The sequence below is a fragment of the Anthonomus grandis genome, chromosome 2 (assembly GCF_022605725.1).
Source record: "Anthonomus grandis grandis chromosome 2, icAntGran1.3, whole genome shotgun sequence".
NCBI lineage: Eukaryota > Metazoa > Arthropoda > Insecta > Coleoptera > Curculionidae > Anthonomus > Anthonomus grandis.
Genome location: NC_065547.1, coordinates 25,943,602 through 25,961,231, shown reverse-complemented (window position 1 = coordinate 25,961,231; position 17,630 = coordinate 25,943,602). Strand labels below are relative to the sequence as shown.

Genomic DNA, 17,630 nt, shown 5'->3' with positions numbered 1-17,630 from the left:
ACTAACACAATACTGCGATTAATCAAGCAAAGATCACTTAAAGAAGCCCTTACAAATAGATTTTATTAAATGAAATGCACAAATTTTAAGATGCAGGCTCTGAAGAAAAGTTGCTGTAACCTAGTTTCCTTTTTTTAGAAGCAAATCCTTTAGTTTTTAAGCAAATGCTTCTTTTTATAAATAAGAAAAAGTTAACACCTTTTACTTTGCAGAAGCGAGACCTTTTCCTTCACTTTTTTTATGCATATACTTTGAAGGAATTGCTTTATTTTTTGAAAGCAAAAGGTAAAACTTTTTTTTATAAATATGGACTATTGTGTTACTTAAATCTTTTACAGGCCATAATCATATCAAATTATTGGGAAAAAAAACCTTATTTCAAAAGCGGTCGTTCCCAATAACGTGCTCTTTAAAAAAGTAAAGTAGATGCCAATATTACTGGTTTGGACATTTTAAAGAGGCCTGTAAAAGATTTAAGCACCCTATTTTAAAATTTAAAAAAAATATATGTTTTCTAAAATTATAAAATAAAAACTAGCAAATGCATTATTCTCAGAATGTTACTACGAATATTATTACGTATTTCTATTGAAACCAAGTATCTCATTTAAAATAAGAAAGTTAGTGTCATTTCCGGTTAACAAGTCCATCAATATACCAAATTCCATTTGTTTATCTTGGAGAGTAAAATAGTTACTACGTTGTTTTTCCTGTGTCACCCGGTATATTGACATAGTAACAATTAAATACTACTTCACACTATACACTGCGTTTTTATTTTTGGTTGGTATGTTAATCGTTGTTGTGTTTTAAACTAGAATCGGGATCCAAATATTAAAATATTATTAGCCCTTAGACATAATGTAGAAAGAAGTTTTGTTATGTTTAGTTAAAAGTAAAATATGTATTATATAGGTATGTGACAAAAGTATATAACATTCTGCCTATTCTATTAATCTGAAACCCATTTTATAACAAAAGTATATGTTAAATATTGGACGTAGCAATTAGAAAAACACGTAAGTGTTGTTATTCGTATAATATATTTTAATAAGAATTTTTCTTTATTTACGTTAAAATAAATGGAAGTATTTTGTTCAATTTCTTTAAACGATTGACAGAGATTAGAAAATCTTAATAATCTAATTAATTTATAGATTGGCAGTAAAAAATTAGTCACAGTAGGTTTTTTAATCATATATTTAGCAGATGTTACAGGTATTACAGAATATGTCAGGACCAGAAAATATATATCACTAATCGAAAAAAATAAAAAACTTGTAACATAAAACATTTTACGTAGTCGCATGGATATTAACCCGGCAAATATTGATTCTTATCATAACTTTTAAAAATCTTTTGTAAATGATTTAAACACAAGTTTTACACAAAAAGAATTGACCTTTCAAATAGAGGCTTAAAATTAAAAAACCTTAAATTATTCGATGTGATATTACAAGCTATTTTTACGATCAATACATATTAACCGTGAAGAAAAACAGAAAATTAATAGATTGACTTTTTAAAACTGGTCATTTTAACAGCAAACTCCAAGAGTCTTATAAAACAAAAATATGTGAATACAGAACTTTTATGCAAACTTTATAAATTAAGCACTTACGACTTATTAACCAATGAATATTGGTGTATTAAATAAAACAATATCCACTTCTATGTAAAGCCTATCAAAAGTTTTACCCAATGTTAGAGTTATTTCACTATTTAAGGTCCTTACAAAGCAATAGGTAAATACCCTTTATTTACTGACTATCCCATGATTAATAAAATCCTGCTTAAATGAGAAGTAAGAATTCACTCTGATAGCACACAAATATATACAGATGCTTTAAAAAATGATGAAGTTAATGGAGCAGGAATTTATATTCCTCCCTTAGATATTAGATACGAATTTGAAATCAATAAACATTGCAGCCGATTTACATCTGAACCTAGTGCTATTAGGGAAGCACTTAGTTTTTGTTTAAAATACAAATCCACTAATTTCATAATTTTGTCAGACTCAATGTCTGTACTTCAATCAATTTAAAATGGATACACATGGTCAAATAAAGTAAATCTTATAATATGGGAAATTAAGAAATTATTTAGATATAAAACTAATCGGAATAAAAATCTAATTTTTATGTGGGTTAAAGGTACATGTAGCGCTAAGAGGTAACAAAATTGTAGATTTGCTAGCCAAAGTGGAGTAAGTCATGAAGAATCCTTATCACACTTTCTTTGTATTAGTACGGGCATTGATATTTTAAAAAATTATTAATAAATATGTTAGCACAACACGGTTCTTATCTACGATTTCCTGGTATGTCGGTATGCCGACGCTGCAGATCGTAGCCGATCGATAGTTCTAGCCTGGACACTTATCCCCGCTTCCATCGATAGCTCACAACAGAAGCCGAAATCATGCGAGGCGACGACCGCATCGCGATGGCAAAAATTCCGCGCTGGGGCACATATTTTGCGTTGATTCGACATAATATTTTACTGCAGTTATTATTGTAGTGTATAGTAAGATTACGCATTTAAAATTTTAAACTACCAAACTATTTTGATACTCGCTTAATTTTATTTAGAATAATGCCTACCTCTTGCTGCATTCCTGGGTGCAAAAGCAATTATAAAGATACCGAGAGAGTTACCATTTTTCGTTTTCCCAATGACCCGGATCAAAAGAAAAGATGGTTAGAATGCATTGAAAGAGACGACGTAGTAATAAAAGAATCATCAAGGATCTGCATAAAAAATTTTTCTGAACGTTTCATTATTCGTGAGGATATTTTTCCAATAAAATAAATAATAATAAATATTTAAAACATTTATCATATACCTAAAAATACGTAATAATAAAAAAAATATATTATCTTGTAAAATGTAAAATATTAGGTCCCACGCTATCTCCACTTAGTCGTTCCACTGTACGGCGTGCGCCACCAAATCTCGGCTTCAATTTTGACGCCACGAAACCAGTGTCACGGCTAGAACTATCGAGCGGCTACGTGCAGATTCAATTGTTTTATAAAAATGTATAGTCAGTCGGACCGCGATCAGTTTGATGCCAACATATTTTGTTAAATTTGTTAATTAATATACCAATTTTTGTAACAACAATTATCAGAATGAAATTCGGACATGCTAGTTTATCAGCCCATCTTAATAGAATTCATGTTTTCCAATGATAAATGTGTCATCATTATAGATGACTTAAATCACATATTTCCACAGTTTAATGTTATGCCCTTACTAGCTCTTAAAAATATCAAAGTATATACGGCTCTAATTGACTTTCTAAACAAAATAGGACTTTCCCAATCATTCCTATATGTCTAATCCGTGGTCAACCTTGTATTTTTGTCAATTTAAAAGTCACCCTGATAGACTGCAGTGGCGTGAAAAGAGTGACTATGTCCTTTATGTTTAGGATAGGAAACAAAACCAAAAAATTAATATACATTGAATGCACATTGTATTTAAGTTATAGAAGACACATACACCTCGTAGATTGAAGAAAAAAAATATATAAAAAAAAGGTCTTTTTATTAAATTTAAATCATTGTAAAACAAAACAACCTATCATTATTTTTAATGCAAAAAAAAAATTTAATATAAAATAAGTATAAATAGATATTACTAAATTTATTATACCTGTAAAAAAATTGCAACTCGATGTATATCTATCGCCCCATGCCAATAAAAAAAATCAAAATCAGGTAAGGGTAACAGTGTAATAACATTCAAAACTGACAAAACACTATGTTTCAACAAAAAAAAATCAATATTTATTCATTGATAAATAAGAGTTGAAACTACTTGTCACCCGTCAAAACACCAGCATTCCACCTGCCAAACAATGTCATCCACCTTCTATTTACATTGTTTGAGAAGTAAAATGCTGGTGTTTTGACAGGTGACCATTCTAATATATCGTTGCACTGGACTTTAAAACAATATTTAATGAACAACTTGGGTACAAATTAATACCTAACTAAAGCATAATATCTAGATTGTAAGGCTTATTAAAACCACATTGAATTGAATTTGAAATCAATTGAAATAAAATTACAATTAGACTGGTAGTTTCTTTTATAGGTTTGCCTACTTAAGAGTGGCTTAATAATTGAAAGATAAGTTAAAGGAGTTGAATGGTAGACTAAAATACATTATAAAAATTAATTTAGTTAGTAAAGAAAATTTTAAGAGGTCCTTTACAACAAAACGCCATGCTTATATTTCTAGACGTTACAAATCTTATTAGAAATGTATCCTTACCAGAAGTTCTAAACAAAATCCAACTAGATTTTACCGCCATAGGAAGGAGAGTTCCACTTTTTGGAAACCGGTCCCGCCTTTTTTAAATTATTTTTAAGTCCCTCTTTTCCTGTGAATTGTCCCGCTTTTCCCATTTTTTTCAAAACTACACAGGGTGTCCCGAAAGTAATGGGACCAGGGACATAGAACAACAGTAGCTTTGTTACGTCAAAATAATGTGATTTAGGTCAACTTGCCTTATCCTAACTTTAATAGTAACTGAAATACAGGGTGTCAAAGTATTATTTGATTTATCGTTTTTTTCAAAAAACGTAGAATAGTTTGTTTGTTTGTAGGGGGAATCCCCCTTTCTCCTACATTATAAATGAATTTTACTTAGAATAACAAACCCAATAATCCTATCGTTGTAAAAATAAGTAACGAAAATTGCCACTGCCTCCCGGACCATTATAACTCTTCTATGGATATAGCAAATTTAATTTCTTTATTTTGAAAATTAAGAAAGTTATTACGTGTTTCCTTTTTCCTGTCAGTGGCTAGAGTATTGATGCAACCAACGATACAACTCATGTCGACTTATCATATTGATTTTTTGATCGTATATCGTGTAAATTAAAATGGAGCAATTATTTACTTGAACCTAATTTCTTAAAATGTCTACCAACTCTCACTAAAACTCCATTTGAGAGTTTGACAATTTCAGTAAATAAGTCTCAATATGAATGGTAAAGGATTGGTGGAAGATTAAATAGTGCAGTTTAGAAATGATTTTATCGTATCATTCCTTTTGCACTTATAGGAAGTGTTTTTTTGATTAGATTAGCCGTTCTGAAGATATCTTGGTGTAAATGATATTTCAATTTCAATGTGTTAGTACGCTTAATTCTGTATTGTAGGAGCTAGCTTCTTATAAAAGTGTGTTGCACAAATATTTTAAAACTAAAAATAAAATACTTCCTTTGAGAGTTTTTAAACAAAACTTTGACAATTATTAAACATGTTGTGCAGATGTCAATTAGACGAAAAAAATCATCATTTTTTGGAAAACCACCCCTAACTACCCTCCACATATCACGATTTTTAACGATCAAGCAATCTTGTTTTCTTAGGGTATAAGAAAGGATGTAAGATAGGTGTTACATTTTAGCAATAAAATGCAAACGAAAATCTTTTCTAGGAAGAATATCTTAGTGTTTAAACTCTACTAAAATGGGATTGGTTTAGTTTTTGAAGTAAAATTTGGGGTTTATTTTTTTAAGTCAGCATTCTTTTTAATAACACTAGATTTACAACTATTTGCTGTATTTATAAGAGCTATGAATAATTAATAAAAGCTATGCTGCACTTCGACGAGCTTAAAATAAAAACCGAACCTTATTATTATAAAAAGATTAAAAAGATATGGTCCCAAAACCCGAACCCTGTAAGACGGCTAGAGTTTTTAAGATCTAAAGCCTTAAGCTTCAACAAGTTTTCTGCTATCTAGTAGAAAAAAAATAATTAATTTAAAACATATAATCAAACTCTAGTATATTTTTTAGTACGTGTTTGTTTTTAAACACGGCTTTACCGGTCTTAGCTCAGCTCAGTTATTTTTATTATCAAGTGTTACTACTGTACGATGTACGCTATATCCAAGTTTTAAATTGTGTTTAAAGAGGGTCGATAAAGATAGCCCCCCCAGTAGCAATAACTATATGAAAACTAGACTCGAATTTGGCACTAATTTAAAAAGATATGATGAATTTTTATGGGGGGGGGGAGCTAACTTTATGGTAGCCTCCCCCCACAAAAATATCATTCTTTTACTATATCATTTTATTGTCTGAATTTTGCACTATTTTGCACCACTATTTTCGAATTTTACACCCATACCAGTAAGGAGCTACATAGCTCTAAAGAGTCTCTCTCAGCCTCCCTCCACCACAAAAATTTTTGGGCTTTTTACTATGTCATTTTATTCTATGAATTTTGCACTTCTATTTTCGAATTATGCACCGCTACCAGCAAGGACTACATAGCTCTAAAAAGTCACAGTGATAAGTTTTTTTTTTAACTTTTAAGTGAAAACAGTGTGTTTAAATACTTTAACTATGGTAAGTGTACTAGATAATGCTCCCAAATTCCTTTAGTTACGAATATGTATTTATTTCACAATGGTTCTATAACTGCGAATTGAAATAGTATATTCTATAACAAGTGTGGAATTATCAAAAGTTCACTCGTAGACCCGTTCCCCTCGCCCTACGGCTCGCGTAACAAAGCTTTCTACTCGTGTGTGTCATATCTTTTCAGCTATAGCCGTGCAAAATTTGAAACTAATGGTGCAAAATTAGTGCCAAATTCGAGTCTAGTTTTCATATAGTTATTGCTACTGGGGAGGGGGGGGGGGGGCTATCTTAATCGACCCGTTTAAAGAGTACTCACCTAAATATTCATCCATAGCATCTTTTTCAACATTACTAACACTGTCCAATCTCTCACGGGTCAGCGGGAAATCGTCATCGTCATCATCACATTCATTCAAATTAGGTATACTATTATTATCTAGAAAGCAAAATAGGATGTTATATAAAAAAAAACTATTAATAAATAGTATATGAATAATAATAATACTGACCATTAACATTACTATCTTGTACAATTTGAGATCGTGGTGGTGCGACCAGCGCAATGCTCTGCGCTGGCCCGTTGTTGTACGTTCCAATATCACATGTTGGTTGCTGTTGTTGCAGTCTTGCCTGGATCGTCTTATACTTGGCCTTGCGCTGTTGGTGGAGCAACTGTGGTGGCGTTTTTAAAACTGGATTTTTTACCGGCGATACGTGTTGGCTCCTCGAAATCGGAATCTTGTTGATAGATTTTGAGAGGGTTACTGCAACCGAAGGCGCCACTACCGAGACTGCGGTGAGTATAGGTGGATTTTCTTGTAAATTAACTGGAAAAGGTTATTTGTTAGATTAATTAGGTGCTATAACTACATTTGCTAAAATATTTCTGAAAAGTGTTACAAAACTAGACTAAGAACATTTGATTAAGATTTAAAATAATTCATTCATAGCTAACAATAATTATTGTATAGGCTGTAATTTCGACATTTAGGTTACTCTATCCAATTCAACAAATATACAGGGTGTTTGGAAGGTAAGTAGTCAAACTGAAATGGTGAATAGGTGAGGTTACTGGCTATTTAAAACGCATGGTATTTTGTTGTTTTTCCTCAAATTTGAGGAGTAATACATTTTTTCCTTTTTTTATTAGATTTTTCCCGTTTTTTTACTTTTTTTTTAAATTTTTGGCCAAAATAGCGCACACTTAGTTTTATTTTAAAGACTAATGTTGTCTCATTGAGATTTAGGTAATAACTGAGAAAAATATTTAAAGAGAAACTAATAGTGGAGTAACAAACTTCTTTAAATCAATAGAAAAAATATGTTACGTCAACTTTACAATGGAAAAAAATAATAATAAAAAAAAGTTGTGGGCTTTTAAAATGTGTTAAAAAACTTCTCTAGTTAATAGTCTTTCTAACGATATGCTACATGTAACAAAAATAATAAGGTAACTTACGAAAAACAAATAAGTTTTGTCTTCAAGGACGCGTGAACCAATTTCTTGAAAGCAACCTAATTGAGCAGGTATAAACTTATGCGTCACTAACCATAATACCAGTATTATTTATTCGAGACTTGTCTTTCTCCACTACTTCACCTATTTTTAACTCCGCTCTACGCATATTGTTTTTGTTGTTCATTTTCGTTAACTTTGTTTTATTGTTACTGTTGCCAACTATGGCTGGTGCCTTTACAAACGAGGAGTACGCCGATATCCTAATGGCATATGGTAGAGCTGATGGAAATGGACGAGAAGAATTTAACCAGGACAACAGGAAAAAGAATTTACCAAGAGCGTTTTCCCCCCGTTAATAGACGCCAACCTAATCGTCATACTTTTGAAACGACCTTTAGACGCTTAAGAGAAACTGGTAGTCTAAATCGCCGTGAACCTGGAGTTCGCAGATAACGTAATGTTGCTGATGACGAACGAATTCTGGAAGCTTTTGACGAAGATCCCACAACGAGCATCCGGACTGTAGCTGCCAATCTAAACCTAAGTGTATGGAAGGTCTGGTCTGTTCTTCATGCCAACGGAAAGCATCCCTTTCATTACACTCCCGTGCAAGATAGTGAAGAAAACGACTACCAAAGACGCATTCAGTTTTGCCGCCTCCTGCTACATATGGACGTGGATAACCGCGATTTCTTGAAAGACATACTGTGGACAGATGAATCGAAATTTTCAAGGGAGGGAATTACCAACTTTCATAATTTGCATTATTGGGCCCCAAAAGAAGAAAACCCAAAAATGAAGAAAGTCGTGTCCTTTTAAAGGAAATTCTCGGTAAACGTTTGGATAGGCCTAATTGGTAATACCCTTATTGGTCCACATTATTTACCGGATAATTTGAATTATCTAAATTTATTATTAAATGATCTGCCCGAACTCTTGAACGGGGTTCCAAATTTTCTCAATGAAGAACAAATGACGTTCCAACACGATGAGTGCCCAGCGCACTGGAGATTGGCGATCCGGGAGCACCTAGACAATGCATTTCCCAATACTTGGATTGGCAGAGATGACCCTATCCCATGGCCTACAAGATCACCGGGCTTCACGCCGCTTGATTTTTACGTCTGGTACCGTGCAAAAGAACTTTTGTATTTCGAACCTATAAATACAAGGGAACAATTGATAGGAAAAATTAATGACGCTTTTGTAATAATGAGACAGGAACTAAAATTACAGTATACCACAAGAGAAATAAGAAAGCGATGTTACGCGTGTATTAGAAATAATGGCGATCAATTTGAATTGCAAGACTTATAAATAAACGATTTGAAGTAAAAAATATGTTTTTTTTTATCAACCTGTAAAAGAAAGGGTCATGGAAACGAAAGAGCACAATAGGTTTAGCTGTTTTAGAACGGTGAAAGAGATAGCGCAACAGATTTAGCAGTGTTAGAAAGAGACATAGGTTTATACCTGCTCAATTAGGTTGCTTTCAAGAAATTGGTTCACGCGTCCTGGAAGACAAATTTATTTGTTTTTCGTAAGTTACCTATTTATTTTTGTTACATGTGGCACATCGTTAGAAAGACTATTAACTAGAGAAGTTTTTTAACACATTTTAAAACCACACAACTTTTTTTATTATTATTTTTTCCATTGTAAAGTTGACGTAACATTTTGTTTCTATTGATTTGAGGAAGTTTGTTACTCCACTATTAGTTTCTCTTTAAATATTTTACTCAGTTATTACCTAAATCTAAATGAGACAACATTAGTCTTTAAAATAAAATTAATTGTGCGCCATTTTGGCCAAAAATTAAAAAAAAAATATATTACTTCTTAAATTTGAGGAAAAACAAAAAAAATGCTATGCGTTTTAAATAGCCAGTAACCTCACCTATTCACCATTTCCGTTTGGCTACTCACCTTCCAAACACCTTGTATAATCAAGGTAGTGGGTTGGTTAAAACAAATATGGGAAATTTTCCTGGTCTTAGACGGTGAAAAAGAGTGAACTCAATACAAACAGCTGATATGTGATCGAGTTGCACCACGAATAGTTGGCCAGTGGCGTATCATAAAATATTGTTTGCTATCCGTTTATTTTTTCATATAAAAATCCGATTAATTACATCTATTTTTTTAACTGATATATAATTTTTGTTCATGTATATCTTGTACACCGTTTCCCCGCATACATTTTAGTTCAAATTAAATACCTCTTTTCTATTTTTTATGCCAAAACTTCAGATAAGAGACGATTTTAGATTTTCCACCAGTTCAATTAAAAAAACTACCGTGGCAAAATAAATATCGTTTTGTTATAACGGTAATTTTAGTTTTAGCTGAAAATATTTAAAAAAAAATGAAAAAAGGAAAAATGTAAATATAAGAAGAGACGAAATTATTAGGGATAATTTTATTTCCACAATATTAATAAAAATAATAATTGTGCCACATGACAGAACATTTTTTAATGAATACAATAACAATATTCGCCTAACACAAAAACCAATTCTTATAACACATTACATAATATTTGCTATAAAGATAACATAGGAACAAAATCTGTTAAAGTAACAGATATATTATAAATAATGAATAAAACAAACATAAAAAACGCTAATAGCTATTAAACTAGGTAAACATAATACATAAAAGTATAAATAGGAAAAAATGTTTCATGTACATTTATTTAAAATCCTAACGCACCTAAAATTATTGTTCCTACGGTCCCTTAAATGAAATTAATTTTTTAAATTGATTCCTGATTGAATTACATACTTTTGACGCCTTTTAATGTTAAAATGAATCCGTACATTTCAATATTTCTAAATTACAGAATCGATTAAAAAATAAATTTGATTACGGCCACTACTCAGAATATGTTCCTTTATGTCAAAATAATTTTTTTCAATACAGAAATATATAATTTTATGTGTCACCATTTTAAGAAAAATTTCTTTGTTTTAGTTAAGTTTTATTTAGTCTTAGGAAATGCTCTGCAATTTTGAATATGATAATAACTTCTTTAGAGGGATATGCTGACCCACCATGATTTTGATTAATTAGAGAGTTTACAGTTTACATTTTCTTTTTCCCAATTAATGACCAAATACAGGGTGACCGACGGGAATCTGGCGTTTTTGAAATGAACAGTACACAGTTATTTTACCCGGAATATTTTATTTTAATACACAAAATTGTTTGTCATGACATGCCATTTGTAGATAAATATCACTTGTGAAAAATTACGTCAGGTAAGAGGTGTCCATCCTCCTGAATGCAGTTTTCCAGCCTTTGCTAAAAATCGGCCATGACACGAGTCATCAGTTCACCATCAATTTTAGCCACTTCTTCTCTGATTGCCTCTTTCAGTTCTGCCAATGTGCGGGGTCTGTGAGAATATACACGTGATTTGAGATACCTCCACAGAAATAAGTCACAAGTGCTCTAGTCAGGTGACCTCGGAGGCCACGAGATGTTTCCAAAACGGGAAACTGTCTGGGAAGATGCTTCAAAGCACTTGTATTGAAACACGAGCAGTGTGTGCGGTGGTACCATCCTGTTGGAAAAGAATATTTTTCATATCCAGTTCCAGCCTGCGCAGTTCGGGACGTAAGAAAGTGTTCAGCATGTGGGAGTAACGTTCAGTCATTCACATTCTCGTCCTCGATAAAATAAGGACCAATGATACTGAACGGAGTAGTTGCGCACCAAACCGTTACACGCTCTGAATGTAAAGGCTTTTCGTGCACAATACGGGGATTCTCAGAGGCTCAGTACCGTAATTTCATGCCTATTAACATCCCTATCCAAATGAAAATGCGCCTTGTCACTCATAATAATGACTGCATTATCATTGTCTTCCAAAAGCATTTGCATTCGAAAAGCAAACTCCTGCCGCTGCGCATAATCTCTTTCTTCAAGCTTCTGAGCAACACACATCTTGTAAAGGTGAAATTTTAAGTCTTTCTGTAAAATTGTTCGCAGAGATTCACGGCTCATTCTGAGTTCGCGCGCGTGTTTACATGCAGAGCGCCCAGGGCTACGAGTCAGAGCGGCTCTCACACGCTCGATGTTGTCTGGTGTTTTTGCTGTCTTAGTCGGGCCTGGTGGCTTCTTTTTCACAATAAATCCTGTTGTCCGCAGATTATGAACCCAACTGAGAATCGTGTTAGGGCTTGGAACGGTTCCATGACGCTCACGATTGAAACGCACACGAAAAAGTCGCTGCACGGTAATAATAGACCCGCCATTCTGCACAAATGCGTCATACGCAAACATGCGATGTTCAACCGTCCACCGCTCCATAGCTACTGAAACGGCAAGATGAATGGCTAGTAATTCGGCTCCCTACTCCTCTTACCGACAGAGTACTAGCCATCCCAAAAACGTCAAGTTCCCGTCGGTCACCCTGTATATTGTTTACCTTTTAAAACTTAATACAAGTGAGACAAAACCATCTATGTATATAATAATTTATTATGAGCAATTGCTTATTATCCGAGTATTCATTATATATGAATGATCATGTCAAACCTGATGTAGAGCTTACATCTTCTATTATTTCAACAGGAGGGAGACTACACTGCAATTAATAGGTAAATCAGGGTTGTTAAAACGAGAGGAACCTTCCGTGATTGGTATATCTTTTAAGGGGAACTATACCATGGTATATATATATATATATATCAGTATACTATTCCAACAGGGCGAATTTCTGCACTAATCAAGAGCCTTTTATAAGCAGAAATAAATTGTCGTATTATTTTTGCACTCACCTCTAGATCTGATACAAAAAAAAACAATTCGAGATGATCTTGAGAAGCCTTACATAATAGTAGATAAATAAATATTAAAAAAAAATAACTTTGACAAGGTGTCCATAGAGCATTAAAGCACTTTTAAGAAAAATAATTATACCTATGAAACCTGTCTTCCTTCTAGAATGTCAGACTAATTCTCCATCAAAAAATATTCATCATTAATAAAAACCGTGTTTCTTTAAATATTTCTTTCACAGAGACTTTTTTTGTATCTTGGTGGAATAAGGGACGATTTAAAATGTCAAAAATGTGATTACACGTTTTATTAAACTTAGCAGTTGCCTGGGAACCTTGGAATTAACATCATTTTTACCTTATTTTCTCCAAAAGCATTCCTTACTAATTTTACCGTATGAGATACATCATAAAAAAATATATTTACATTTTTATCACCATGTAAAACTTATGGCTTCAAATCTTAAAGATCAAATTTGCATCCCAAATACATTAGATGAGACTCCATCAAACTTTAGACACTACATGTCATGTGTCCAACATGTGCATCTGTTGCGGAAATTTAAATTCAAATTCAACATAAATTTATTGATCATTAAAATAACAAACATTACCACTTTACAATAGATAACCATTATGATGAATAGGACCATGCCTCGATTACGAAACCGTTAGCAAAGGTGCAAACCTGTGTGGCAAGACTCTTTAAAAAAAAGAAAAATAATAAATAAAAAACACAGAATAGTAATTAGAAAGTATAAAGCTATAGTAATAACTAACTATTGACCTGGCTAATATAACTACTTTTTTCAATACAAATTTATAATAGTACAGTTTTTGTTTTTTTTAAGAAAAGAAATTCTAGAGGCAGGTAGGTTTGACAGGCGAGTAGATTCCAAAGCCCTTAAAGCATTCCCCAATTAAGCATTCCATTGCTGTTTTTCAAGGAGATAATTTTGAATATATTGGTTAAATACCCCTAATAGAAATTGCTTAACATGATTAGATCTCACTCAAAGATATACCGTTGATCTTTTAACCGCAATAAAACCCTAATTATCTGTCGGGTCATAAAAAGACCCAACATTATCATATTTGTGGTCAGAGCAGGATTAGAAATTTAATATTTACCTGGGTTGCAAAAAATTAAGTAGATACGATTAATGGAAAAAAATCTAAATATGTGTATATATTTATACCCGAGTTTAGTCGGAATAAAACCTTGTGATGTAAGGTTTAGAAGTATTACACCTACCTTTACGTCTGTATAGTACCTACCTAGGATCTAATATAAATAAGAAGAAATTGAGTGTGACAAATAGTTGTAATTAATTTCTTTACAAATTAACTTTTTTTTGTGCCATTATAGAGCAAAAAGAAGAAGTATAATTTATTCCAAAGTTGAGAGGCTACAAAAACAAAAGGTTTTGGAAAGTTTGTGTTTCTATGGTGTAGGACTCTAAAATAAGATGACAACATAAATGTATAAATGTATATATTATTATACATATGAAGATGATTTTTAAAATTATTTACTAAATATAGAGGCTCTCCAGTTTTTAAAATATTATGAATAAAGTTGCATGTGTATCTAATATAATAAAGATGATTTTTCACATTCAAAATTAAATTGTTATTTACATACGGAGTAATATGATATTTTCAATGCAAAGCGCATACAGCAGTTTTTGTATGTGCAGTTGCTTCGGTCAGCGATTCAGAATACAAAACATCACAGTAATCGAGCAAAGAAAGAACTATTATACTCTATTTCAGAAGTGTGTAGAGCAATAAAACCTCATTAGGTATGCAAAAGTGGTACCTGGTGATCCACCAATATTTTATGCCACTACCTTAGTTGGGTATTAGTTTCAATGTAAAATTCTTTCTTTTCGTTGATTGCAGGTAGTGCCACCCGGTTTTGGGTCAATTTATGAGCTTTGGCCATTGTTACCCACTGATAAAATTGAAAACGGTTCGCCAAAGGCGTGCAACTGGGACTTGTTTTTTACCTTATAATTAATGTACTTAAATGCTATTTTATTTTAGAAAGTTACTTTTGTTTAAATGGAATAATATATTTTTTTCACAAATTTATTGAACATAATATGTAGAGTCTCCAACAAACAATTTCGTCGCTCTCCAGTAAAAGTGCTTTGCGGTTATGCTTTTCCCAGGCAAAATCCATATTTTTAAAGTTTTCCATAAAAGTTTTCTACTTATTAACGGAATACTATCATCTCGGCCAAGCTCCATTAAAATTTTGTCTAGGGTGGGTATTTCCTTTTTAAAATAAAAAGAGTGAACTTTTCTTCGAATTATACATTTAGCATTTTCATCAAGGACTTTTGTAGGTCGTCCTGGCTTTTGCTTGGGAGATTCCACTTGACCTGCTACTTTTCTTTCCCGCAACAATTTGAAAATTGTGGACTTTCCAATTCCACTCATTCGAGAACATTTTTCAATAATTTCTTGCACAGTAAAACTAGGCTAATCGTGTTTTATGCAATCATGTACATTTAAAATAATAACTTTTTCACTCAGCTATAGTGGAGAATTTTTAGTACATCTTTTCGTTGGACTGAATACCTCCATTTTTTAAATATTGGGATAATAATATTGTGATTACACTACAGCGTAGCAGTGACTACTAACGTTTAAAATATGATTTAAAAGTATTTATAGTCTGTATATATTACCTGACCCCATTTTTGCATGTTACAAAGCGTTAAAAGATAGGTACCTATACAAAAGGATTAAAAGTATTTATTTAGTATTTAATCTCTTTCAAAATAAAGGCATTTAATCCGTGAAAATTAAATTCATAAATATTATAAGTACCTGCGCCTATGAACTACCACGAAATGTAGCCAAACAGAACGGAATTCCCCAGTTTATTGCTCTATACACTTCTGAAATAGAGTATAAATAGTTTTTTAGACCATATAGTTTCTTTAGGTGTACATATGCAATTTTAAGCTTATTTTTAATATGAGTTTGAAATGTAATACCACTGTCAAAATACAAGCCCAGATTTTTGATCTCATTAGCTACTAGTAGCTGAACATTTCGAACGTGAAGCGTCTTCACCAATCGCATTAGAGTAAACGGTTTTTACAATTTTAGGTAAGGTTTGCTGATCCATTAGGAGTAAATTTTAATTCATTATTTGATCTTACCAAATATATGTGATTTATAAAAATGTATTTTCTCATTAAATATTGTATTAGCTGTATTACTCTAATTTGTAAAGTAGCTATTAATAACTATTGAATCAGAAAATATACCAGGAAGCTCAGAATCTTTGCTACAGCCGAGATTTTTTAGTTATTTGCGTCACTCCTGAATACTTTGCCGTGTTTTTGAGGCATTAAATTAAAATAATTATTTTTTTCCTAGCAATGACATATTTTGTGTAATTTCTTATTTGTCTGTAATATTGCAAGCGTGCTTCAGTTATTTGTTTGAAATATTTATGGTGGGTTTTATTTCTTCGCTTCATGACCAATTTGATGTTATCGCTCATCCAAGGCGTAAACGATTTATCCTGTATATTTCTAATTAAAAGAGGCGCATGTCTGTGTATTAAAGACACTATATTTTTATTCAAGATTTCAATTTTCTTATCTACATCAGCTGTGTAATAAATTGATCCCACTTTAATTGACTTGCATCCAAATAAAACTGATTTAAATGTATATTTTCGTAATTTCTACATCGATTTTTTTTATTATAACAGTTTGACTAGTTATTATTAGATCAATTATATTGGAAGTGATTGCTTTGTCGTTTATTAAAATCTCCCATAAATAGAACTTGGTTATATAAAGGAATAGTTAAACCAAATATTTGCTCCACCAATAAAATGATCAATATTAGAAGATGGTTGACGATAAATAGTGATAAACAAAATTGTCTATTTGTTTATGTCGAATTTAACTAGCAGACTCAAAATCAATGTTTTTTTTTTTAAATAAACCGCTAGCTGTAACTCCTAAACGACTGTACGGATTTTAACAAACTTGGTATCGTTGGAAAAAACATTTATTGCTCTATCAAATCCGTCTTATCTGTGATATGTCTAGTTCTTAGTAATGTCGCTAGAGCGCGTTTTTTCATCTAATAACAGAAAATTGCAAAATTCTCTAAAAAATTAAACGCAATAATATGACTTTTTTTCCATAAAAATATAGCGAAATTATAGCTAAATAGGCCAGTGAAAACCGTATCTCGATATCTTATTCGTAGCCTGAAATATCGAAGAAAGAATATTTAATTATATAATTTTAATAAGATGCTATTACTCCGATTGTTTAAAAGGGTGCCATTGATTAGAAAAGGGTTCTAATCAATTGAGGCCCTATAGACTGTAAAATTTATAGGTTGCGATGGTTCGCATGTACCTTTGGACGGTTTGACACCACAGCCTGCTGACTTAGCACGAAAAATATAAAAGTGATTGAATTAAATTAAAAGTAAAAAGACTTACCTAGGAGTCAGTCAGGATCAGGATAACACAGGAGATTTTTGCGGAAAGCCGCGCGAACACTGGTCGTAAAAATGGTTATTAACAGTAAGACGATCTAGTACCCAGTGTGTTTCATCTCGATTCCCCGCGTCAGTCATCAGTTGGGCAGTTGGATCAGTTGTTGAGTTGGTTGCCGACCTCAGTAAACGCCATACGCAGCTGAGCAGAGCAAATAGCAACCAGCGCGATACACCCATCAATCCACAAACCAGAGACGCCTCAAGAACAAACGGCGGAGAAAAACGTCTTCTCGCCCCCCATCGTCAGTGGGGGGGGCAAAACCCACGCCGGAATAAAAAAAGAGGACGAGATCAAAATGGACCTATCTGATGGATACCAGACGGACAGGTCTACGAAAAGCGAGGACAGTAGATCAAAAAGCAGACTAGAGAGAGAGCGGGGTAAGACTCAGGACGACTCCTCAAAGTTCCTAAAACCCCAAACAAAATCCCGAACTGACC

At 32.5% G+C, this 17,630-nt stretch overlaps 2 protein-coding genes across 3 annotated transcripts in view; one reads left to right on the top strand and one right to left on the bottom strand.

The window, feature by feature from the left end:
* Positions 1-17,630, bottom strand: part of LOC126750216 (uncharacterized) — a 303,441-nt gene that overhangs the window by 223,633 nt on the left and 62,178 nt on the right. For both annotated transcript variants that reach the window (XM_050459759.1, XM_050459760.1), the window contains exons 7-8: positions 6,908-7,225; positions 6,715-6,834 (exon numbers count right to left, since the gene is read on the bottom strand). In XM_050459759.1, coding sequence (XP_050315716.1) covers positions 6,715-6,834; positions 6,908-7,225 — 438 coding nt within the window. The remainder of the gene's footprint in view (positions 1-6,714; positions 6,835-6,907; positions 7,226-17,630) is intronic.
* LOC126750221 (uncharacterized) overlaps positions 1-17,630 on the top strand; it is a 140,164-nt gene that overhangs the window by 83,692 nt on the left and 38,842 nt on the right. The window lies entirely within an intron of this gene.